Below are 26,942 nucleotides of genomic sequence, written 5' to 3' on the forward strand. Positions count from 1 at the left end.
TCATTTCCCCCTTCTATCATTTCAGCCAATCAGATGTGAGTTATCTTAAAAGTTGTTTTAATTTGCTTTTCTCCAATCAAAATAATTCAGAGAATTTTTTCATGTAAATTATAGCTTTGGTTTCTTCCATTCAAAAACTCTTCGTTCTTCCCCTTTGATCATTTATCAATTGGAGAATGAGTCATATTTTCATAAGTTTGAAAAAGTTCTTTATATATTTGAAATGAGACTCTTATTGGAGAAATTGTTTATAAAATCCCTCCCACCATTTTCTGCTTTCTTTCTAATTCTGACATTAGTTTTATTTGTACAAAGTCTTTTAAATTTAATACAATCAAAATTATTTATATCTCACAATGCTATCTCTTATTCATAAATTCTTTTCCTATCCATAAGTCTGATAGGAATGTGTTCTATATTCTTCTAATTTACTTATATCTCCCTTTATATCTATGTCATATATCCATTTTGACCTTATTTTGGTAAAGATAAAGTACCTTGGAAAATTTAAAGAAGAGTCATGACTATCAGATGAGAGAATCAGGGAGGGCATCATAGAGCAGGTATCACTCAGCTTTGCCTTGAAGAGAAAGACTTAAATAGATAGTAGTGAAAAAAGAAGGAATGCATGGAAGATGCCTTTCTTTGAAGTCATGAGGATAGGGCAACACTGGAAAACATCCAATCATATGCTTTGACTGGAAGATAGGATGTAGGAAGGAGAATAGTGTGAAATAAAGCTGGTATGATAGATTGGACATAGTGTTGAAAGCCTTAAATACTAGGCTAATGGGTTGCATGTCATTGTAAAACTAAGTCACCAAGAGGTTGTGGTCAAGAGGATGATATCAGGTAATGCATTAAAAAATATTGCTTAGGCAGTTGAGTAACATGAACTGGAGAGGAGAAACTGGAGGGAAGAAGAAGCCTTCCAGATAATTAAGAGGCTATTGTCATAGTTCAAGCAAGAGGTGATGAAAGTTAATCAGAGTGAGGATAGTATAGGTGGAAAATGATGTATATGTTGTAGAGATAGGAAAAAAAGGACTATGAAATTAAGTGTAGGAGGTAATGAACAAGAAAGATAGTTTCTACAAATAATACTTTCATAATAAAATAGATTTTGTTTCTTTATCAAAGCAAATCTTTTGTTTTAATACAATGAACGTCAGAGTGCCCATTGTCATAAAGCACTCTACTAGAAGCAGATAGGTAAGGTAGAGAACTGGAGTCAGAAAGTCCTGAATTCAAATAAAGCTTCAGATTCTTGCTGTGTGATCCTGAGTAAGTCACTTAACTATCTGCCTCAGTTTCCTCAAATGTAAAATTTTTTTAAAAATTGCATCTATCTCAGAGTTGTGAGACATCTGTAATGAGAAATCTGGAAATGCTTAGTATAGTACCTGAAATATAATAGACACTTAAATCTATATTTTAAATTATTTATATATTAAAAGTGTATCTTTGTCAAACATTTAAAGGACAATCCTGGTTCTGTGACTTATTACTTATATTACTTTGGGCAAGTAACAAACTTCCTATGTCTCAATTTTTATTCTGTAAAATGTAGCAGTTGGATTAGATAATTTTTCATTTCTAAACTGTGATCCCATGATCATATTTCACTTGAATTATTTTTAACTTTTTAACCCCTAATTATTTGCCACTTTTCTATTCTTCTTCTCCTCCTCCTCCTCCTCCTCTTCCTCCTCCTCCTCCTCCTCCTCCTCCTTCTTCTTCTTCTTTTTGCTGAGGCAATTGGGGTTAAGTGACTTGCCTAGGGTCACACAGCTAGGAAGTGTTAAGTGTCTGAGGACAGTTGAACTCAGGTCATCCTCCTGACTTCAAGGCTGGTTCACTATCCAGTGTACCACCTAGTTGCCCGGTTTTCTATTATTCTTAAAAGCACCAAGGAAATTACAATGAATTTCCAATTAACACAAAGCACAACAAAAGACAATATCGTATTCAAAATTAAGATTGCCTAAGAATATGATGCAAATATTTTATTCATGAATTGACTTTAATTCTGTTCCCTGGAAGCCTGAAAACTTAGGTACAATGAATAAAGAAAAATAATTCCAAAAATGTGGTGCCTTAATGAAAACAATCCACATTTATACAAGGTTATACCAGCCTCTTATAATAAGATACTGTGAGACAAGTAGTACAAGTGACAAGATGGAAAGAAGTTAAATAAGTTGTCCAATGTCACAAAAAGTGATAGAGCCAGAACTTAACAGTTGAATCCTTTATGTCTTGAGTAGGGGAAAGGCTAATTAACAAAATGTTTTATCTTCATCACTTAAGGAGAAATTTAAGTCTTAATTATGCCCTCTTCCAAATGACTACATAGCATCAAAAAAGAGTACACTAAATGAAGATTTTTTTCAATTGCATGTACTATATAAAAATGGTATAGCATATTATTGTTCAAGTTGGAACTATAGACATCTGTAATACATAGCAAGTTGCTCATTTGTGAATTGTGCTTCTGTTTACATTTCTATTCCCAAAGTTAGGTATTGTTTATGCATTTTGGAGTCTGTAAGAAATAAGAACTTCTGCTTTGACTTTAGCTTCCAGAATAAATACAAAGATAATCCAACTTGCCATAATCCATTACTAGGGATGCCTGGTGGCACTCATGGTCTTCTGCCTTGGACATCCACTCTGAAAGAATAAACAATCTTCTCATGGGCCAACAGTGCTATCTGGTGGCTAGAGTGGAGAATTATATGATCCATTATCACTTTCCCACTGCCTCCTTTATTTCCTCTCAAGAGGACAATGCCTATTTCTTTTTTCCTTTGTTATTAATAGATCACAAATCTGTTAAATCTATCTTATGTAACCTTTCTCACACAGAAACAATTTAACAAATATTCACCATACAGCTATAGAATAAATAATATGTAGGACATGGGAAAGAAGTACAATATTAGCAAAACTCTCCCCTCATAGTGCTGACCTGAAAAGAATGAGCAGTAGAATGGGAATCATGAGACCTGGGTTCCAACCTTCCCACTAACTGCTATACTTTGGGCAAGTCATTTTATGACCAAGTTTCTTACTTTATAAAGGACTTTTGAGTAGGTATCTTTAAGGTTCCTTCCAATTTAAAATTCACTTATAACTTCTTTGTCTTCTCTTTCTTCATATTTAACCCCCCCAAATCTTTTTTAATTTTTCCCTCTTCCTTCATTCCAACTGTGACCTTATTACACAACTAACTATAAGATTGAATAGATTAGAGTTATACTTGCATCAAGAAAAATAAAAGCAGTAAAGTATTGTTGGGACATTAACTATAATAAAGAATTCCTAAAATTCTTAAAAGAGCTCAAAAATCTCCTTCATAATTCCAACAAAAGTTTCCATCTGCCTTCTCATCCTCTTTTAATTAAACCTCTTTTCTCCCCGTTGGGAGAAAATATTACCAATTATTTAGTTCAATCCCTTTATTTTAGAAATGAGTCTTTAAAAGGGAAGCGATGTGCCCAGTTTCATAGTTACTATAATAGTGAATCCAGATTTCCTGACTCCCAGAAGATCTTTTTTTTTTTTTTTTAGTATTTTTTTTTTATTTTTATATAATATTATCCCTTGTATTCATTTTTCCAAATTGTCCCCCCCTCCCTCTATTCCCTCCCCCCGATGACAGGCAATCCCATACATTTTACATGTGTTACAATATAGTCTAGATACAATACATGTGTGTGAATATCATTTTCTTGTTGCACAATAAACATTAGATTCCGAAGGTACATGCAACCTGGGCAGACAGATATTAGTGCTAACAATTTACATTCACTTCCCAGTGTTTCTTCTCTGGGTGTAGCTACCTCTGTCCATCATTGATCAACTGGAAGTGAGTTGGTTTTTCTTTATGTTGAAGATTTCCACTTCCATCAGAATACATCCTCATACAGTATTGTTGTTGAAGTGTACAGTGATCTTCTGGTTCTGCTCATTTCACTCAGCATCAGTTGATTTAAGTCTCTCCAGGCTTCTCTGTATTCCTCCTGCTGGTCATTTCTTACAGAGCAATAATATTCCATAACCTTCATATACCATAATTTACCCAACCATTCTCCAACTAATGGACATCCATTCATCTTCCAGTTTCTAGCTACAACAAAAAGAGCTGCCACAAACATTTTGGCACTTACAGGTCCCTTTCCACTCTTTAGTATTTCTTTGGGATATAATCCCAGTAGTAGCGCTGCTGGGTCAAAGGGGATGCACAGTTTGATAACTTTTTGGGCATGATTCCAGATTGCTCTCCAGAATGGCTGGATTCTTTCACAACTCCACCAGCAATGTATTAGTGTCCCAGTTTCCCCACATCCCCTCCAACATTCATCATTATTTGTTCCTGTCATCTTAGCCAATCTGACAGGTGTGTAGTGGTATCTCAGAGTTGTCTTAATTTGCATTTCTCTGATCAATAGTGATTTGGAACACTCTTTCATGTGAGTGGATATAGTTTCAATTTCTTCCTCTGAGAATTGTCTGTTCATATCCTTTGACCATTTATCAATTGGAGAATGGTTCGGTTTCTTATAAATAGGGTCAGTTCTCTATATATTTTGGAAATGAGACCTTTGTCAGAACCTTTGTTTTTAAAAATATTTTCCCAATTTGTTACTTCCCTTCTAATCTTGTTTGCATTAGTATTGTTTGTACAGAAACTTTTTAGTTTGATGTAATCAAAATCTTCTATTTTGTGATCAATAATGATCTCTAGTTCTCCTCTTGTCATAAATTCCTTCCTCCTCCACAAGTCTGAGAGGTAGATTATCCTCTGTTCCTCTAATCTATTTATTATCTGAAGATAATCTTTTTACTATTCTTCTTCCTAGAATAAAAGACCCAGGGTTTCTACCACAGAAAGTTAGCCTTAAGTTACAAAATAAGTTTTTCCTTTAAAAAAAAAAAAAACAAACAACTAATGTAGACAATTGCTTAATTGATTATACTTATTGCAAAGTTGTAGGTTTGGGAGATTTGGTTGTTTTTGCTTTGGAGGGGAGGAGAGATAGGGAAGAGAGGAGGCAGGATTATGGTTGCCAAAGGAAGAGAAAATAAAGACAAGTATGTCACTGAAATGTTTTTTTGAAATGCATAGATGAGAACTTAAAGGAATCACAGATAATCAGGACAGCTTTGAAAGCAAAACACTAATTTTATATATATAATTTTATATATTATATATATGTATATATATATATATATAATTTTATATTTGCAAAGCAAACTGAATATTTGCAATGTTGGGCATATCTTTCTGTTCTATGGTACATAAGGAAAAATACTTATCTTAGCTGATGTTTATTAGTTTCAAATTTATAAAAAGGCAGATGGAAACTTTTGTTGGAATTTTGAAGATTTCAATAAGTATTGTGAATATAACAATTTTATTTCAAGCATACAAAAACTTAAATAGGACTCACCTCCAGAAATAGGGCTGGTCTTCTTTTCCTACAGCAGAGTTCAATTCTCCACCCACTCCTCCCTCCTTATCTCTGTATAAATAATCTCATCCTTTAGAAAGAACGTTGGTGGAGTCACTATCTTTATTTGTTGGCCCCATCTGTCTCCAGGACCCTGGGCCTCCTGGTGCTGGATTCCTTGTTCCCTCTGTGTCTCAGCTCCTGCCTTGCCTCCCTACTCCCACTACATCTCTTTTTGCTAATTTTGGAAACTTTTCATGTCCTATAGCATGCTGACTTCTTGCTTGCAGCCTTCTCTTCTCCTCTCCTCCTTGGACCTTGGAATTTGGAGGTGAGGAAGACCTCCACTCAAATTTTGTCTGAAGAACTTTCTAGCTATGTGATTTTAGTCAGTCAAACAAAATAACATTAAGCATTTACCAAGCACTAGGCACTTTGCTAAGGATTAGGGATATAAATATTGATAAAAGACAGTCCCTGCCCTCAAGAAATTTATACTCTAATGGAGACAGACAACATGCATATTTACTTTCGTAAAAAACTTTTTGTATCCCCAGCCATTATACAGCTTGCTTTGTGTGTATGTATAAATATGTATATGTATACCTAAATATCTAATTTAGTTTGTCTACATATAGAATACATAGACAAAGCAAGCTATATACAGAATAAATAGGGAATAATTAAAAGAGGGAAAACACTGGAATTGAGGGATTAAGGAAGGTTTCCTGCAGAAGATAGGATTTTAGTTGGGATAAACTTCTCTGGGCCTGAGGGTCCTCATGAAAAGGTTAAACTCAATGACCGCCTGCTCTAAATCTATGATTCCATGATCCTAAAATTCTATCTTTCTATGGTCTCTGGCTAGGGTTTCTCCATTATCCTTGGTTAACATATTGGCAATAATATATCAATCTAAATACAATTGATGGACTTCTTCATAGGGTGAAGATCCCCCACTGTTGTCTCAAGATAATAAGGTTAGTACATATTTGGGACTAAGCCTACAATTGATATCAAGTAGACCCATTTGGATAAAAGCAAAGTGTGAGGAAGCCAGGCAGTTTCAAACATATGAAAGAGATAAATGAAGAAAAAGAGGCAACTTCTGCCCAAAATACTTCTATTAGGGAACTAATGTCATTCCATGAGCTAAAAGGTAGACTTTTAAGATCTGGAAGAAATCTAAAAAGTCAAATAGCTAAGGCAGAAGCAGAACCAGAACACAGATCCCTCAGCCAGTAGTATATACTATTCAAAGCGATACAATTTTAATTTTCCTTTCACTCTGTTCATCTTTTAAGGCCTAGTTATACTATCTCCTTAAGACTTTCTAGTTTCTTCTCAGTGAATTTTTTCTTACTTCTACTGCACTAAGCCTTATACCTCACTTTCAATATTTATCCCTATCTTATCTAACCTACCTTATATAAGCTCTCCAAATAACTTTAGTTTCATGAAATTGTTTGTCCTTTGTTATCAAAGAGAATCTTGACATCAGGGAGATACCATGATATACAAATGAATTGGATTTAAGCAAGGTAGAGCTGTGCAAGGTCATTTATTTCATTTTCTCTTCCAAAGCTATCTGGGTCCAGTCAGAATATGCCTTATTCCTCTTTGAATCCCTTTAGTATCTAGTATTTAGTATCTAGTAGATGTATATTCTGTAAATAGTTATGGAATTTCATTTTATTGAAAACACTGGTAAGCTTGTTCTATTCTATTTCTGGTTCATGTCTCTTTGATTAAATCAGTAATGAAATTGGGAGACTTTTTAAGACCAGCTGAGGATGTAGTCAGAGAAAGTCACATGGAAGAAGAGCTAATATCCAAAGTTAGTCCTCTCATTGATGTGAATCATTGCAGCTGTGGATGGATTGAGTCGAAAACAACTATTAGAAATTAAAGTGTACAGAGAAGCCATAAAGTATACGGAAAACAAGAATAGGAAATGGGGATAAAAGATCTGGCTCACAGGAGTAGGACTAGTAGTTATTGGGTACATGAATTTGGGTAATAATTTACCTTTTTGGGCTCCAATTTCTTTATTTCTAAAATGTGGATAATAATATTTATCTTACCTTACATCATTGGGTGGTTTGGGGGGAAAATATTGTAATCTACAAAGAGCAATATTAATGAGCTATTTTTCTTGCTATTAGAATAATAATATTCTATATAGCTAAGAGATCAAGACTCAATAGTGGCTGAAATTCTGATGTGAATATGAATTGGTTAGGAAGACCTAAGTTCTGCCTTTAATCAGCCTATTAATCAATTTTTTAAATATTAAAAGTCTATTCTGTACTAAGAGGACACAAAAAGGCTAAAGACATTCCCTGTCCTTAAGGAGCTAAGACTGTGAGGGAATACATCAAATAAACCAATACACCAAATGCCACCCCCCCAAAATCGGGGAAACACCAAATAAACACACTGTAAAATGGATAAACAAGAAATCACTGAGAGAGAAGGGTACTAGAATTAAGAGGGGTTAGAAATGCTAATTGTGGAAGTTAGGATTTAAGTTGAAGCAATGGAAACCAGAGAGAGAGAAACGGAGAAATGGAAGGAGGGAATTCCAGGTTTTAGGGATAGCCAACAAAAATACCTAGATCCTGGAGATAGTGTTTTGTGTCAGGAATAGTCAGTAGGCCAATGTCACTAGAGTAAAGACTATGTAAGAGAGAGGAAGATACAAGAAGACAGGATATCAAGGAGAGGGTTAGGTTATGAAGTTTCTGAGCACCAGAGATTTTGTATTATTCCTAGAGGCAATAGGGAACCACTGGAGTTTACTAAGTAAGAGGGTTATATGGTCAGATGTGTGTTTAGGAAAATAATTTTCAACTACTAAATTAAAATATACAAATGGATTTGTGAACTTATCAAAGTCTATTCTAACTCCAATAATACAAGTATAACCCTTATATGCACTTTTATTTATACCCTCCAAGTTAAAAAAAAAAAAAAAAAAAAAGCAATACAAAGCAAGGTACATGATTGTATAATCATGTGTTGGCCATTCTGATGAGAGTAAGGTTCACTTGTTTGCCTGGCTCTTTCCTTCTTCCCTTCTTCCTGTAAAAAAAAAATTTTTTTTTTGGAAGATAATTTATGCTCTTCTACTTCTCCCTTTCCTTCTCAACCACTACATTCTTCTGTCATTCCTTAATTGTATTTTTTTTTAGATATTCCTTCAACTCACACCTGTTTGCTCTGTCTATATATAATCCTTCCAACTGTTCTAATAAGGAGAAAGTTTTTCTAAGTTGCAAGTATCATCCTTCCATGTAGGAATATAAGCATATTAGTCTCAGTCTCTTATGATTTCCCTTTCTTGATTACCCCCTTATGCTTCTTCTGAGACCTGTATTTGAAAGTCAGATTCTCTATTCAGCACTGCTCTTTTCATCATGAATGCTTGAAAGTTCTCTATTTTATTGAATATCTGCCTTTTCCTTGAAGATGTATACTCAATTTTGCTGGGTAGGTGATTTTGTTTGTAATCCCAGCTCCTTTGCTCTCTAAAATATCATATTCTAAGCCCTCTCTCTAATGTAGAAGCTGCTAAATCTTCTATTATTCTAACCATGACTCCACTAAACTTGACATAATTTTCCATAAGTCCTCATGACTGACAGTATTAAAGGCCTTGGTCAGATCTACAAATGTTGTATACTGACCCCTGATTTGCTCCTGGAATTTGTCCTGGAGTAGTAGGCAGAAAACACAATTTTAACTGTTCCTTGGCCTCTCCTGATACCACATTGTCTCTCAGGTAGATAATTTTTTTCCAGATGTAGGATTAGTCTATTGAGGATTCTAGCAATAATTCTGCTAGCAATGACCAAGAGGGAGACTTCCCTATGATCATCAGAATCTATGTATTCCTTTTACTTTTAGAAGATAGACACTATAAGCATCCTTGAACTCTTAGGGTATAAACTCCTCTTGCCATGTAACCTGGAAATTTTCAGTCAGCTTTTATATAAACAATGGACTTTGTAGATCTCAGCTGGAATGGAATCAGCATTAGGTGCTTTGCCACAGAAAGTAGCCTAATGGCATGCAAAACCTCTTCTTCAGTTGGAACTTCAGGGAGTGATTAATTTCAACTTGAGGTAAATGGTCTTGTCTTCAGCTGGAAAATTGTTTCATCTGTCTTTTTGTGGGATCTGACACTCTAAGATCTGTTTAGAGTCATTATTTAAAGGTTCTTGGAGGGGGTTCAGGGGCCTGCCTTTACTCCATCAGCTCCTCATTTTTGCAATTATTTTGTTACTCAGTCATTCAGTAGTGTCCAATTCCTGGTGACCATATAGACATATTGTCCCTGGAGTTTTCTTGGCAAAAAAGACTGGAATGATTTGTCATTTCCTTCTCCAGTACATAAGAACCTGCCTAGAGTCACATAGCTAGTGTTTGAGGGTGTATTAGAACTCAGGTCTTCTTTACTCCAGGGTCAGGACTCTATTTATAAAGCCACCTAGATGCCGCCTAGGTAAACAGAAGTTTGGCTTGGCAAAGGTCACACAACTAGTAAATGTCTGAGGCTGGATTTGAACTCAGATAATCCTGACATCAGGCCCAGTTCTCTACATACTGAGCCATTTGGCTCATGCTGATATTTTATGCTTATATTAATAGTAGTTTTTGTTTTACAATAAGTAGTTATGTATTCCATTCAAATCCTTAAATTGGAAAGCTAAACAATTTTTCTCAAAAGTGAAAGGTTGCATTGTAACAATGCATTGCTCCCAAATTATTAGATTTGCTGATATTCCAATTCTGGTATTGGATTCTTCTAATTCAACCAGTTTAAAGAGGGTGGAGTTAGCCAGGATAGGCAGGAACTGTGAAAGTGAATGTTTGAAATCTATGCTATTAGGAAAAGTCCATTTAGATAATTTAACTTGGATATTTGTGAATGAACCATTAGTTTTAAATTAGCTGCTCAGCCAAACAACATAGCAGGACTAGAGATGTTTTCAAGAAGTGTTTTAATACTGATATGTCTAAAATGACCAGTGATTGATTATCACTAGTTCTTTCAATGAAATGCAACCTTCTGCCAAGAACATTGGATTCTCATACAAAACAGCCAACAGTTTTTTGGATTCTTTGGTTTTTTCCCTGTAGAGTTCCTGGCTTTCTAGTGTAGTTATGACAACCACAGGTGCTGCTGACAACTACACCAACCACTGAGATTGATAACAGTGTGAAGTCTAAATCTACTAGTTATTCAGTTACATGGAACTTGCAGTGAAGAATCTCAGGATTCCAGAAAATGGAAAAACCAAATGGGCACCTCAAATTTGGAAACTAGAAAGAAAATCACAATCTCACAGTAATGAACCCTACACTGCAGATTGTGTAGATTGTGCTAGAGTAATATATATCATATAAACTCCAAAGGTTTTTTTTAAAGTCTTATTAATATTTAATATATGTCCAACTAACTACTGTGTCTAACATATTTGGTGTAATGAGCTACATGATGCTATCTCACAAGCATATTAAGCATTTACTATGTGTAAAGCACTTTAAGTATGTGATGACTCAGCAATGTCACTGATATATTTACCATTACTTGTAAATGGTAAATAGCAATAATGAAAAAAGTTAGCTAAAGATAAAGATGTAATGTCAAAAATGTACATTCCTACTTTTAAAGCCAAATTATAAGTTATAAATTAAGTTAAATGGAGATTAATTAATTGACTAGTTAAAAGTTGTCAAATGGATTCAACAAATGAACAAAAAATTAATAGTAGTTATGTGCTAAATACAGTTCTAGGCATTGAGGAAAACTGAAAAAAAAAAAAAAAGCTGAAAAACTGAAAAGAGGCATTGAAGAAAAAAATGAAATTCCTTCTTTCCAAGGAGTTTATTTGCTAGTATATCATATTAAGGAGATATATTTTAGCATTATTTTCATATGAAACCTATTCATTACTTTTTCAGCTTTCTTTACCTGAAAACAATGTTAAAGTTTCAAGTGCTTTATAGAAGTCAATGCAACACAATTCCTTCAAATTAATTTAAAAGGGGATAGACATTTATTCTTGCATAACAAATGTCTCTTATAATTTTTGTTACTCAACAAAAAACAGAAAGGCATAAAACACAACTAAATTAAGATAATAGTGTTTGAATACAAATAAAACAGCCTGAAATGAGAAACAGAACATGAGAATATTCAATTGCATAACAGAAATTATTTAAACTAAGTTGCTGAATTAAAAAAAATAAAAAACCTATACTTCAAAATTTACACCTAGCAATTTTCTCCCTCAATTCCACTATTAAACAAATGTTCTACACTGGCAGATATGGGAATGAATGCTTATCATATTATGAATAGCTGGCAACATATCAGAGATGGGAAGTAATGATGTGATGGGGGGCTAGACCTGAGTCTCATTAAAATTTCAGAAGCAGTCATGTGCTTGACCTTCCCTACTTGATCCTTTAGTGAAAAATGGGTTGTTTTTCTGATTACCACTCCTGCTTTTTTTTTTTTTTTTTTTTTTTTCTCAAAATCTCCTTGTTTTTAGCCTGGTGGTACCAGATCTTTAGTACTGGCATACCACTTAGGTAGTCTGGGCTTATTTGAAAAAAGTAGAGGAACCATTAGCATACGGCATATGAAGACAAAGTTATAGTATTTTTTCAATATATTCATATATTTATATTTGAAGAGAAAATATGTTTTATTACATCAATGAAGTTTTCTAGTAATCAGAAATTTCCATGGTGATTATCTCTTTTCTAATCCAGTTAATTGCAGTAACCTAGACAGGGACTACATTCAATGTTAACAGTGTCAGAAAAAGGTATCCCATATAAATTCCACTATCTCTTTGTTATTCTGTAGTTGATTTTAACAGTTTTGAGAAAAACAAAAGGAAAGAATATATTCCCTATAACAATAAAGACATATATTCCTATTTTCCCACCTCTCACCAAAAAAAAAAAAAAAAAAAAAAAAAAAAAACCCAAAGCAATCAACCAACTCAAACTTTCAGGAATTGTTAATGTTCCACTATTTGACAACTCTAGGCTGTCTGTATTTTAGAATCGTTTTATATACTTTTATTATTAAAGAGAGAATGGTATGGGAGAAGAAAACTGAATTTCACCTTAGGCAATAAAGATGCACTAGAGCTGTGTGTGACTTTGGATAAATCATCTCACCATCTAAGTCTTAGTTTTTTCATGTACTATGTGTAATGTATAACAGCCATTTGTTAACTATGGACTACCAAAAGCTATTTATTAATTCATTAATAAGAACCACTATTAGTATATTGTATGATTGTCCTTCAGTAACAGATAGGCTCAAAGAATTCTTCTAAAAGAGCTTTCTCTTCATTTTGATGGCAATCATACTAACATAGTGTAAACACACAAAAAATCTAAATTCAATTATATAAAATTTTGATCAATATTATAGATAAGCTGTGATATTAAAGAACTAGAATTGTTGATGGCATGTCTACTATAAAAATTCAAATGAAAAAGAATCAGTTTACTCTATTAATATAGAAGACCTCAATTACTAATTTAAAATACACAAAATTTATTACTTAAAATAAATGACATTTATGTAGAGAGGACTTTTAAGATTTCTGAATATATATATATATGTATAGCTATATAGATATATAGTTCTTTTGATTGCTATGATTCCAGAACCCTTTAGTCTTTTATTTTGGCTGCTGCTAAGTCCTATACTGCTCTAATTGTAAGTCCAGTATATCTGAATTGGTTTTTTCTTGTTTTTTGCAAAATTTTCTCTTAGATCTGGAAGTTTCAAATTTTGACAATAATATTCCTGTGTATTTTCCACAAAGGATATCCTTTAGGTATTGATCAGTGGATTTTTTCTATTTTTACTTTCCCCTCATGTTCTATCCCTCCAGGACAGTTTTCTTGGATTATTGTTTCAAGATTATCTTTTCAGTCACAACTTTCTGGCAGTCCAATTATTCCATTTTTTCCTTCTTGATCTGTTCTTCAGATCTGTTGTTTTTCTTATGTTTTACAAATTCTATTCTATTTTCTGTGGTTATTTAATTTCTGAGGTACAGTTTCCTCATTTGTATTAACAGGGATAATAATATTTGTAGTATTTATCTCATAATGACTTTGTAAAGTATAAATAAAAAATGCTTATCAAACTTTAAAGTCCTATATAAATTTCAATTATCATTGACTCTTCACTCATCCTTTATCCCCCATATCAAATTTTGTACAAGTTTTGTAAATTCTAACTCTCAAATCTCCTCTGTCCTCTTCTCTCTACTCCACCTTAGTTCAGGCCCACTCTCATCACTTGAACTGTTGTAATCATTTCCTAACTGGTCTCCTCCTTAATCTAAATTTTATATGGTAGCCAAATCCATGTATCTCAAACATAGGTCTGCCTATGTCATCCTCCAACTCTTGTCTTCAATAAAGCTTCTATGGCGTTTCATTGCTTTTAATTAGAATAAAATACAAATCCACAATTTGGCATTCAAAGCTTTCTATGACTCCTACCCATCTTTCCAGTTGTTTCATATTACTCTCTTTTTTGTACTTGTCATTTAAATCAAAGCTCTTCCTTTCATAATTTCATCTCTCAAGAATTCCTAGCATCTATCATTGTATAAATCAAGAATAATCTCCAAGATAAGCCTTTTCTGATTATTTATTAGTACTCGAGAAATTGTCATATAACTTTGCATTTACTTGTCTCTCTCTCTCTCTCTCTCTCTCTCTCTCTCTCTCTCTCTCTCTCTCTCTCTCTCTCTCTCTCTCTCTCTCTCTCTCTCTCTCTCTCTCTCTCTCTTTTTCCTGAAGCAATTGAAATTAAGTGACTTGCCCAGAGTCACACAGCTAGGAATTGTTAAGTTTCTGAGGTCAAATTTGAACTCAGATCCTCCTGACTTCAGGGCTAATGCTTTATCCACTGTCACCTAACTGCCCCTATATTTTTATTTTTCTAACAGAATGTAAATGACTTGAAGGCAGGTATTGTTTTTACCTTTGAATCTCTAGAGCCCAACAACCTTCCATACTATATGTGCTTAATAAATGTTTGTTGAATAAAATTATATGTTAATTATGAACAAGAAAGTATGCTGTATAAACTCTGCTCTCAAAAAGTTTACAAGCATTGCAGTGGAAATGCTACAAGCACAAGTCATTGTGACACAAAAAAGAATGGGAGGAGTACAAAAATGAATCAGGCAAAATACTATGAGAAAAGTTAAGAAATTTTAGCTTTTAACAAGACATTTGAATTATAAGTTATATTGGGGAGTAGTGTTGTTATGAGGTCATTGTGAAGACAATTCTCTAAAAATAAAATAACTAAAAAAATCCATCTTCTTGATAATCATTTTTAAAAACAGTACCTGAATCAATCATAGAGAAAAATATATGTAAAATGTAGTAAAGCCTTGGTGAGGAGAGAATGAAGCTTTCTGAGACTACATGGTTTTAAGGCTGAATTTTTAGTGAACAAATGAATTACAAATCATTTATTAAATGCTTGCTATTTCCAAAGCATTGGTGAAATAGTGAGGATATGAATACAAAGGCAATATGGTTCCTGTACTTAGGGAGTTCATATTCAAATAGGATAAACAATAAACAAAAACGAGTTCTTCTGCAAATTAGATAGAAAGGTCCAGTGGTCCTTATTCTATAGAAAGAAAGCAGACAGCAATGTATTTTTTAAAATATCATTTTCATTGATAAAATCATCCTGGTTTCTGATCTTGAAACAATTGATAAAGCTCTGGACTTTGGTAGTGAGAACTTTTTTCACTCTGGGTCTTCTAAAGCTATATATAGCTCTTGAGATAGCTGAAGCAATAGCATGTACAAAGGAAGCTGCCAGGTTTCAACTCCATAAAGTTTGCTTCTCTGATAATTTCAAGAGATGAGCTCTTGATGGAGGAGAATAGGGAAAGGAGAGTTGCTACTCTTAGATGTCATGGGGTTTACTTGCTTGTTAATGGTGGTGTTACTGCTTCTGACAGGAATATTGGGGCTCCTTCTTGTGAAATGTTTTGTTCTATGGTGGCTGCAGGAATAAGACTGGAAATATAGGAAACATTGTTATACCTGAAACTTTTGGGTTATAGATGTTGGACTATCTCTACTAGGGTCTGAGTAGAGGTGATAGTCAAGGTAGTAAAAATGGTTTGATTCAGTTATCACATGGTGCCTAACCCCTCAGGAGTCCTTGTTGAAGAAAAAAAGAGGATGGCTAACTCTTGACAAAAGCACTTTTTAACCATCAAATTTAGAATCAATTCTCAAATGTTATAAGTGAGGAAAGTGAAATCCAGAGAGGTTAAGTGATATGCTCAGAGTAATAGTCCTGGGATCAAATCCAGGGATTATATCTACAAATCCAATGACCTTTTTATTGGGTCATACTGCCAACTCCATCTTAACCAAGAGGTACTTGAGACACAAGGGGCAACCAATCACTATATATATATATATATGTCAAGCTATTCATTTGAATAAAAAGATCTAATATGCATTTTGATAGAAAAAATTATTTACAGATTTGGCACCAATTTAAAAAAATTAAAATTCCATAAGAATTCAGAATCACATAAATGTCGGATACAATTATAAACTTCAAAATTTTAGGGGGAAAGTATGATTCAAAGGAAAAGTATAAACTTTACATGAATAAACTTAACAGGTTAAATCATTGCCATCTCAGAATTCTGAAAAGTTGTTGTGAGTGAAGTTGACAGGGTAGCTTAGAGAATGGAGTGTCAGGAAGACCTGATATTAATATTGATTGTATGATATGGGAAAATACTGGACCTCCCCTTGCTGCATTATGTGCCCTCAGAGAAGGTGTATACTCTATGAGTATAGCAGAATTTAATTAGCCTAAAAGAAATGTGAGACATGCGAAAATTAGATAAATTATCCCATGTTCATATACACTAATTTGTGTCTGATCTGTGGCAGTGTTCTGAGCTTGTATTAGTCAGATCATCCACAGTAGGACACACTGTAATTCTACTGTAACATAGTGATATCATTTTGGTCCTCTGAGAATGAAAGATAAAAACCAACCAATCGATATTGAATCCTAACTCAGAAACTTACTGACTGACCATGAATAAAATCATTTAACTTCTCTAAACTTTCATACTTCATGGAAATAATACAATCTTTAGTACCTACTTTACAGGGGCTATTGTAAGGCTCCAGTGGCAGCTACTATTATCACTGAACCAGATGTTCTGGTATTAGCTAGTTTATGCCTATATAACCTTTGTATATTCATTCATCCATCTTCTTGGGGGGACATAAATTTGGCAGCAATAGAAAAATACCTCCCTATTTTTATTGGGTTCATATGATTTACAGTTTTGTGGAACTTCAAAGATCCTCTAGTCTGACCCATTCATTTTACAAGAGTTTGTCTCTTACAAACAACTGATTGCCCTGTGGACTTTAGTCTATAAAATACTTGGCTTGTTACCAAATATTTTTAAATAGAAGAACACTTTAATTTCTGCCCTTTGGTCTAATCAAACCACAAGAAAAGATTAAAGCCAAGCAATTAACATTGCTCAAAACTGCCATTCATCTTTGTAGTTTTTAACATACCCCCATACAAGAATTTGGAAGTTAGAAGGAACTTTGATGAACTTTTTATTCCCTCTAATTTAATCCCTGATTTTATTCCCCACAGAAGCTATTTCAAACTTTCTTCCCTCCTCTAGCTTCTCATAATATCTTATACTTTTCACTATCCCCACTATCGTAGCTGAGAACCTTCTCTCTCCTAAGGGAAAAAAACCAAAACAAAACAAAACAAAAAAGCAATACTAATGAATTCCTTTTTTTCATCTCATAAGCCTTGACTTTTTCTTTCACTTTCTCCTCTCTTCCTACAATCTGGTAATGAGATAGTTTTCTTGTCAAGATTAACACCTCTACTACCTTCAGAGCAGACTGCTCTCTTACCCAATCCATTCTTTCTCTAATCAATATATCCTTCTTCTCCCTATCCAGTGCTTCCCTGTCTTCAAACATACCCATTTCCACATCTCAAAAAACAAAAAACCCTTCATTAGCCATTTAAGATTCTCTCAAGATATTATATCTCTCCTTCTCTGTGCAATCAAACTTTTAGACAAAGTTAGTACTTATTTCTTCTATTTCCTCTTGTTTTACCTACTTCTGAAGTTTCTGTAGGCTGTTTTTTTTTTTTTTTTTTAACTTCACCCAATTGAGACTGTTCTGTCATAAAATGTCAACAATTCCCTAATTATCAAGTTTGATTACCTCTCCTCAGTCTTCATATATATGAAGACTGAGGAGAGGTAATCAAACTACATATGTGTATATATATATATATATATATATATATATATATATATATACATATATGTATGGACACATACACACACACACACTGCATTTGACATTGACTATTCTTTTCTTCTGAAAACTCTTTCCTTTCTGGATTTTAAGGAATTGTTCTCTTCTTGTTCTCCTCTTCCTCCTCCTACCTGATCACTCCCTTAGTCTACTTTGTCAATTCTTCATTCATATTACATCCCCTTACTGGCCCTGTTCTGGGCTCATTTCTCTTCTCTTTTTCTATTCTCTCTGGTTGACCTCTATCAATTCCCATGGGTTTAATTATCTTTATGCAGATGACTCATAGATCTATATGTCCAGTCCCAATCTCTTCCCTGAGCTTCCATCCCGAATCACCAACTATCAGATATTAGAAACTGGATGTCCAAGTAACACCTCAAACTCAGTGTTCTAAAATGCAACTCATGATCTTTTCTCTTAAAAAAAAAAATGTATCCCTCCCAAATTTCTATTAAAGGTATCATCTTCTAATCTTCTAGATTCCCAAAGTCAGTATTAACATTGATTTACTCATTCTTCTTCACCCCACATATTCATGTAGTTACTAAATCTTATTTATAATTCCACGTTTCCAAATTTATTATCTCTATTCAGACAGACATCCCTAAGGTTGAGGCCAGAATCTCTTGCCTAGACTATTGCAACAGCATCCTAATTGTTCTCCCTCACTCTACCACTCCAATCTGTCTTCCACAGTTATCAAAGTGATTTTCCTTAAACACCGATTTAAACTTAATCAGACAATGGTTCCCCATAACCTGTAGGATAAAATATAAACATCTGTGTTTGGCTTTTAAAGTCCCTCACAACCAGACTCCAACCTAGATTTCTAGCTTATTATTTATTATATTGTAATTAATTATTATTACTCCCCTCTTACACTGTATAGTTTGGCCAAACTGGCCTTTTCTATTCTTTACACAGGGTATTCTATTTCTCTTCTCCACACTTCTGTATTAGTTGCCTCTTATTTCTCCTAAAGTATGCTCCATCAACTCTGTCTCAAAGAACATAGCTTCCTTAAAGATTGAAATCAAACACCACTTTCAAAACCAAGCCTTTCCTTTGCTGATGTTTTTCCTTTCTAAATAACTTGTATTTATAGTCTGTAGATTTATTTTGTTAGCTTAATTATGCATGCTTAGGTATGTTGTATCCTATTTAACATGTATATATTGTATATATATTTTGTGTATATATAATATATATTTTGTATTTATGCCATATATATTATCCATTTGTCTCCCCCATTAAGCTCCTTGAGAAGAGGAATTATTTTGTTCCTTTTTTTTTTTTTTTTTTTTTTTTTTTAATTTATAACCCCAAGTGCCTAGGATAATGTCTGGCACACAGCCAAATATACTTGATTGAATAAAGATTGTTTAGTTCTTCCTATCTCCAGCACCTAGGTACAGTGACTGGCACATAATAGGTTCTTAAATGAGAGTTTATTGACTAAAAACTAACCCCTCATTTTGGAGATGAAAAAATAGAAGCTGAAAGGGTGAGGGGAATTCCTGTGAAATGAGATTATGAGCAAAATAGAAACAAACTAACTGCCAATCTGGCTTTTCCTTAATTAGTTATGGGATTTTGGAAGTTGTACTTAGGCTATCTACTTAATAATGTTACTTTGAGGTTCAATGAGAACATCTGATAAATGCTTAAAATCTTAGGTAGGTTACCAATTTAGTTTATATCTACTTCGTTTGTACCTAGTTATTTGCCGTTTTTGCAGAGATGTTTGCATACTGTCTCCCCCATTAGGCGATAGGCTTTTCTTTGAACCCACAGCGCTTATGCAGTATCTGGCACATAGCAGGCGTTTAATTACTGTTATTGATTAATTTAGGAAGGCTTCTGTGAGTTTCAGTGAAATGAAGAAGTGTGTAAAGAACCGAGGCTCCCAACACAAGGCCCAGTTTGCTCCTTTTCTCCTGCACCAGTCTCACGACTGCCTGGTATACCACTCACACTGGGGAAGTGAATGCACTGGATTCATTAGGAGGTAAATTGTGCAACTTCGTCTGGAAAAGGGAGCGGGGGAGGCGAAACAGGCAATGTAAATGACAAGAAGTCTGAAACTCCTAGCCTAACTTCAGAGACCTCGCTTGCTAATGGATCATCCTCCTACTCGATTACACCATTTCAAGGAGAGAAAGGCGGAGGAGCGGCGAAAAGTACAAGCCACTCCGGACGTAGGGGATCCCAAGCACGAGGTGCCAGCCCGGCAGCCGGAATTCCAGAAGCCGCTACTCCACACCCCCCCCCCCCCCCCCCCCCCCCCCGTCTCGGAACCTGCGTGAACGGGGGACTACGTGCTGCGCATGCGCACAATCCGCCCGCCTCCCCTGCGCCTGCGCGCTTCCCGACACCCTCCTCTAACCCCTCCCCCAACTTCTTCGGGAGGGGGAGGGGGGATGTCGAAGCGAGTCATGATGGTGGCGACCAGGCCCTGATGAACTAGCGGATTCACTCACTGCCTCCCAGACCTGCCCGCAGCTTCTGAGGACGGACTCCCCGTTGGCCCCGTGCCTTGGGGAGAAGGCGATCGCGGCCGATCACGCCGGGGGAAAGCGACAGCGGGAGCGGCGGCGGCCCAGGCCCGGGGGAGAGGCCGCCCCGCAGGGTGAATGTGACCAACCCCACCAGCCACCTCGACCTCCCTCCCAGCGGGCCCGAGAGGCCAACCGAGCCCACAGCAACCATGGCGTCCGGGGGCGGCGGCGACACCATGCAGATCACTTTGAAGACCCTCCAGCAACAGACCTTCAAGATCGACATCGACCCTGAGGAGACGGTACGAAGTAGAGGGCCGCCCGCGAGAATGGGGGGAGGGGCAGGGAGCGCGCGAGCTCAGGCGGGGGCTGGGGTGCAGGGTAGTGGGGTGAGGGGCGCGCGCCGCCTCCTGCTAGGGAAAGCGCGAGCTTCTAGGCGGGAGAGACTCGCTAGGCGGGCGCGGACGCTGGGCTATTCGCCCCACCCCCACCCCTGTCCCTAGGGATGGCAAGAGGGCCCCAGCTGTTGTATTCGCGGGAAACTGGGGGTCGTCCTTTAGAAAGGAAGGAAGTGCTGGAGGGAGGGGAAAGTTGGCTTCGCGGGGCTCGTCTCAGACCTTTGGGTCGTATCGGTCGCTCGGAAAGAGCCCCACGAGAGATTTAGGAGGGGCGGACGGGAAGGAAAACCGCGGCTGCGCGGAACTGGAGACTCCTAAGGAGCAGCAGGCGGTGGGCAATGTGGCCTGAGCCTGTGTGAGGGGGGTGGGAAGGGGAATAGAAAACTCAGAATTGCCTTTGCGTGGGGGGAGGAATCCGTGCTCAAGTGGTTCCTATGACTCAGGCTTGAGACTGGAGAAGTGTGGAGGGGGAGGGAGGAAGTGACCGCGAGATGCAACCTGGGGGCAGATGGCTGTGCTGAATACGCGACTAGGGGGAGGGCGGGGAGAGTCTGCCGAGCCCCGAGTCTGCTCTGGGGGAGGGGAGTCCGGGGAAGTGGAGTGCTTGGGGGTGGAGCCCGAAGGCTGTGGGAGTCCTATGGGTGGGATTGGGAAGCTAGCTGTTATTGCTGCTGCTGCTGCAGCAGAAGGACCTGTTTGGGAGCTGGGATATCGGAGGTTGGTAATGGAGACTCCGAAACCTGTTTAACTGGGATCAAGTTGCGGTGGTAATCAGAAGTTGGGAGAGAAGTGATCAAGGTAGCTTTCCAGTCCCAGGCCGTGCAGCTGCTGTGTTCGCTAGCTCCTTCCAGGTGTGCATAGATAAATAAAACACTCCTTAGAGCTCAAACCCCAGGGCTGAAAACCTTAGTCCAGTTCCTGGTGGAATATGTGACTGTAAATCTGTATCCTTTCTGAATCAGATACAAATTATACAAGTGTTCTTTCCTCTTCAGCAGAGTTCCATGCACCCAGGTCTTTCTACACAACTTTTAGGCCTCAATTCCGTAGATAAAATCAGAATGTTAGAACTTGAAGGAATTTTAGATATCATTTACTTTATTTGTACAGATGAAGGAACTGAGACATGGAAGAGGTAAAGTGAATATTGGAAAATTCAGAACTAGAATCTTAATTTCCTGTGTCCTAACTGCATTACATCATGATACTTCTTTTTCCTTCTCCACCGTTGTATTTATTTATTCATATCTTTACTCCTTTTGATTGTAAATTCCTTAATTTCATAGGTTGTCTCTTATTCATCTTTATATCTTTGAATTTCCCTTAAGGGCTGGCAGGCTATAAGCTTGACAAATGACTGAATGAATTGTGGTAGCCCTGATGTTAATAAGTTTCTTTTTTCTTAATGAAAAAAAAATTGGTTATTTAATTTGTACTTTTTATTAAACAGTCACCCTTCTTGATCCATGATTAAGGACATATAATAGTCTTGCTTTATATATTTTTTAAAATCCTGGCCAACCTTTAGTGAGTGTATAGAAGTGTTATTTCAGCTGTAACCTCATTTGGGATTTTCTTGTCAAAGGTATTGAAGTGGTTTACCTTTTCCCCCCTCCAGCTAATTTTTCAGATGGGGGAAACAGGTTCTAACTCTATTAACGTAGGATTAAGTGACTTATCCAAGATCATACAGATAGTATGTATATTTGTATGCCAGATTTGAACTCAGGAAGGCTCATCTTCCTGACTCCAGACCTGGCATTCTATTTAATTTGCCACCCAGTTGCTTCATATAAAAATGTGCAATATGAGAATTCCTAACCTAGAATTGTGACAATGATTTTTGTGTAGCAAATTTATTTTTTAAAAATCAACACCATTTTTGTATTAAAAAATGTTTTTTTGTAGTTGTCGTACAGTAGATAGAGCACTGAGCCTAGAGCTGAGTTTAAATAAGACCTCAAACACTTAGTGGTAGGAGCCTAGGCAAGTCATTTAACCTCTTTTAATTTGTTCAGCTATAAAATGGGGAGGTGGGGGAGCATCCAGCTACTTGTTAAATGCTTGTTCAGTTCCCTTGTTCTCTCTTGAAATAATTGGTTCCCTGTTAATAGATTTGGGAATCACTTAAGAAAATTGTCCTTGAATTGTTTCTTTACTTACTTTTCTAACAGGTAGAAAAACAGCTTCTGTGTATGTTGGTATGAACAAAATCAATTCAACAAATATTTTATTAAGTCCCTTTTGTATGTAGAGTACTAGGTTACGCAGTGTAGAGATAAGATGTTATCTCTACTCATGAAGCTTGTAGTTCAGTAGAAAGATTGTTATAAAAGTTATGAGTAAAGAGGTGTAAGGTGCTTTTTTGAAATATGGGAGGGTGGTAATGTTTTATGGACGATGTATTTAATAAGTTCTCTTAAAACAGTGTTATAAAATTCAAATAGAAAGGGATCCCTGCAACTACATATTGATTTAGAAAACCACAAATAAACACTGTTTCATTGTATTTCTGACTTTCTATTCTTTATGAAAGTAAATCAGGTTTAGGGTTTAATATGCATTTCTATAACAAATGGGTAAGTTAATTTGAATAGAATACTTATTTACCCCCAAATTCTATATATTTTCTTTATAATTCTTTCCTACCCCATGCAATATGCAAGCTGCTTGCAAAACTTGAAATGGACCTGAATTGTATTAAAATATATTAGGAAATATTTAACAAAATAATTAAAAATATACTAGAACATAAATTATGTTAATATATGTTTTTTTAAATCAGTACACAGCCAGTAAGGCTGTAGATCTTGTAATAGTTTCTGTTAAGTTTGATGCTATTATAAAGGATATATATAGTCATTCAATATGTTAAGGAGGGCTGAAGGGAGGGCATTGCAAGAATTGAAAATAGTTTTATATGTTATTCTATTTTTCTTAATACCTTTCAACTGGTATTACTTGCTTACATTTCTAATTGTTTCTGCTATATCTGTATCAACTTAAAATTATATGCATTATTTCACATTCTAAATGATAAGGAATTGTGTAGAAGCCAGTTGATCTTGACTCTAGCCAGCTAAAATATGTTGTTTCTAGTTTTTGGCATTAGAGCAGCTAGGTGGAGCAGTGGATAGAGCATCAACCTTGAATTCAGGAGGACCTGAGTTCAAATTTGGTCTCAGACACTTAACACTTCCTAACCCCAGCCTTAGGGGGGAAAAATAGTTTTTTGGCATTAAATACAAACATTTTCTTAAACAGCTTTAGTTCTAGCATTTAAATTAGGGAAATAGTATAACTTTTCTGTGTCCTATATTTATATCTTTCAGCTCTTCACTTTTGTTCAATCTGTGCCATATTGTGCTCCCTTTCCCTGACTATTCATTATCTATTATTTTAAGGCCTTGCAGAAAAAAGGGCAATGGGGGATAGGAATTAAGGAGAGATTGATTTTTTTTTTTTAATATTGGCTAGAATTAATTTTACTAGTTGTCTCTGAACCCCAGTTTCTTCAACTTTAAAAGGGGTAAAATACTTTCAGTAATTGTTTTTGTGAGGAAAGTACTTTGAAAGTTGGATGGCATAAAGTTGTTATACAAGGAATTTTGATTTCCTAAAAACTAAAAAGAGGATAAATGAAATGTCTGTATTTTTTTAGCTAGTTCATTTGAATATTGCAGCTCTTTGCAAACATTTAACTTGTTAATCTAAGATGAGAAATGAAGGTTGTTGACCTCTATTAAACCTAACATTTTAGAAGGTGTAATTTCTAATTGCAGACCCACCATTTATTGAGGCTGTGACCTTGAGCAAGCTATTTAGTTGTTTTGGGCCTAATCTCATCTTTAAAATTGAGGCTGTAGCACCAGTCTCTTAATAAGTACTCTAAATCGGTAATCATAATCTATTACTTGTTAGCAGTGTTTTTCACTGTATTATTAATCATACAATTATCATACAAAAGTTTTTGGTATAGAAAAGTGACAAATGGACTTTTTGAACAAGTGATAAGTTTGTACATATGTTACATCTTAAAAAGATTTTGAGTTCAGGTGTAAGGTGATAGAATTAACCTTTACTCCAGAAGAAGCTATTTCCAACTAGACACAATAATCGAATCAATATGGTGCTATTGGTTAGTTTTTTTAGTTTAGTTTAGGTTTTTTTTTTTTTTTTTTTTTGCTGAGGCAATTAATTGGATCACACAGCTAGGAAATGTTAAGTGTCTGAGGTCAGATTTGAACTCAGGTTTTCCTGACTTCAGGACTGGGGCTCTCTCTATCCACTGAGCTACCTAGCTGCCTTTTTTTTTTTTTTTTAATGTATTGATGCATTTTATATTTGCGTCATATTCAGAGTCCTTAAGAAAAATGTATATCTCTACTTTTATTGATAAGATAGAAAAGGACAGCTTACGAATTGCAAATGCCACTAAAAATACTTCAAAAAATTCTTTTTGGTTTTTTTCCCCCAATCATGTGACTATTTGGGATTTTCTTGGCAAAGATGTTGGAGTAGTTTGTCCTTCTGGTCATTTTATAGATGAGATAATTGAGGCATACAATAAAATGACTTGCAAAGCATTTGAGATCAGATTTGAAGCCTTTCTGTCACTCTTATCTACTGTACTATCTTCTTGCATAGGGAGAAAAAAGCTCAAATACCAAAATAGAAATCCTGAAAATTCAAGAAGAAATTAACAAAATTGAAAACTAAAAAAACTAATAGGAGCTTAAAAAAAAAAAACAACCCCAAAACTGGTGGGGCAGCTAAGTGGATAGGACACCAGCCCTGAAGTCAGGAGGACCTGAATTCAAATTTAGCCTCACTTAACATTTCCTAGCTGTGTAACCCTGAACAGGTCACTTAACCCCAATTACCTCAGAGATTTAAAAAAAAAAAAAAAAACTGGTTAAAAAGAGAAACTTTCACTAATTTGATGAAAAAGAAAGGAAAAAATGAAAGGAAAAAATTTAAAACTTAAAAGAAGTAAAGGAAGTCATTAGAAGCTATTTTGCCCAGCTATATGTCAACAAAAGTAACAGCTTTAAATGTTTTTGTTTTTAGAAAGAGCAGGTCAATTTGCAGGCCCTTGTGGACTTCTCAAATCAAAATTCTTTTAACTGGCTACTATTCTCTTACAGGTTTTTTTTTGTTTGTTTGTTTGCTTGTTTGTTTTTTTTTTAATATAAGCTCCTTGAGGACATGTACTTTCTGACTTCATATTCCCAGTGCTCTGGCTCTGTTTAAATAGTAATTGCTTGATGAATGCTTTTTCATTCATTCATTCATTCATTTCATTCATTGTCCAATGTGAACAAGAATCTAGGTGCTAAGAAAAATAGCAAAATCTCAGTCCTTAGATTACAAACTTAATAGAAGAAATAAGTTGCACATAATAAAAGTATTTAAATAAACATGGGGGAGCAAGAACTGCTTTGAGCTGTTATAAAGTCATCAGTTGAAGGAATGAAAAAGAACATTTAGTGGGAATTGCTTAAACTTGAGAATTAGCAACTCCTGTAGATTCAAAGGCAATAATTGGGGTTGAAGAGTGATTGCTTTGCTCTGAGAGACCTTTAATCTAATTTGAGAATAGGCTGAGTAGGAGGCAAGTGCTTTCACTTATACATTGTACCATCCCCTCAAGCTGTCCTGGTGAATCGGCTTCATTTTGTGTACCCCATCTCCTGAACACTTTTCTACATTAGTGAACTCCATTACTGATTTGACTTTTTTAACAGATCATTCAACTGAAATTTCTTCGTTGTTTACTTCACATCTCATCTTTTCCCACATCTAGCAATCCTAGCCCTTATTCTTTATTTCTCTGTAGCATTTAGCACTTTTTCCTCCTATATACTTTGTCCTCTTGGAGATTTTGTGACATTCCGCCCTTTTTATTGAGTCTGTATCCATGTCCTTCCCTCTAACTCTGGGATTGCCCTAAGACACGGTCCTAGGCTGTCTCTTTGTTTCTCTCTTTCTGTCTTGGGTGATTTCTTCACTTCTGTGGATAAAATTGTCATCTAAGCGGTTTAACAAATGTATATGTTAAGCTTATTTTTCAGCTGAACTCTCATATTACATAAATGACTAGCAGACAGGATGTCTCATAGGTTATCTCAACTTATTCTCTAAATCCATCCCTCTTCCAAAAT

The 26,942-nt window shown here is 35.6% G+C and overlaps 1 protein-coding gene across 1 annotated transcript in view; it reads left to right on the forward strand.

Annotated features, from left to right (window-relative positions):
- The first annotated feature begins 20,277 nt into the window (after positions 1-20,277).
- The window catches only part of RAD23B (RAD23 homolog B, nucleotide excision repair protein), an 84,504-nt gene continuing 77,839 nt past the window's right edge, over positions 20,278-26,942 (forward strand). The window contains exon 1 of the mRNA XM_074282987.1: positions 20,278-20,682. Within this exon, the coding sequence (XP_074139088.1) occupies positions 20,590-20,682 (93 nt within the window). The 5' untranslated portion in view covers positions 20,278-20,589. The remainder of the gene's footprint in view (positions 20,683-26,942) is intronic.

Source organism: Sminthopsis crassicaudata, chromosome 1 (assembly GCF_048593235.1).
Source record: "Sminthopsis crassicaudata isolate SCR6 chromosome 1, ASM4859323v1, whole genome shotgun sequence".
NCBI classification, from domain to species: domain Eukaryota; kingdom Metazoa; phylum Chordata; class Mammalia; order Dasyuromorphia; family Dasyuridae; genus Sminthopsis; species Sminthopsis crassicaudata.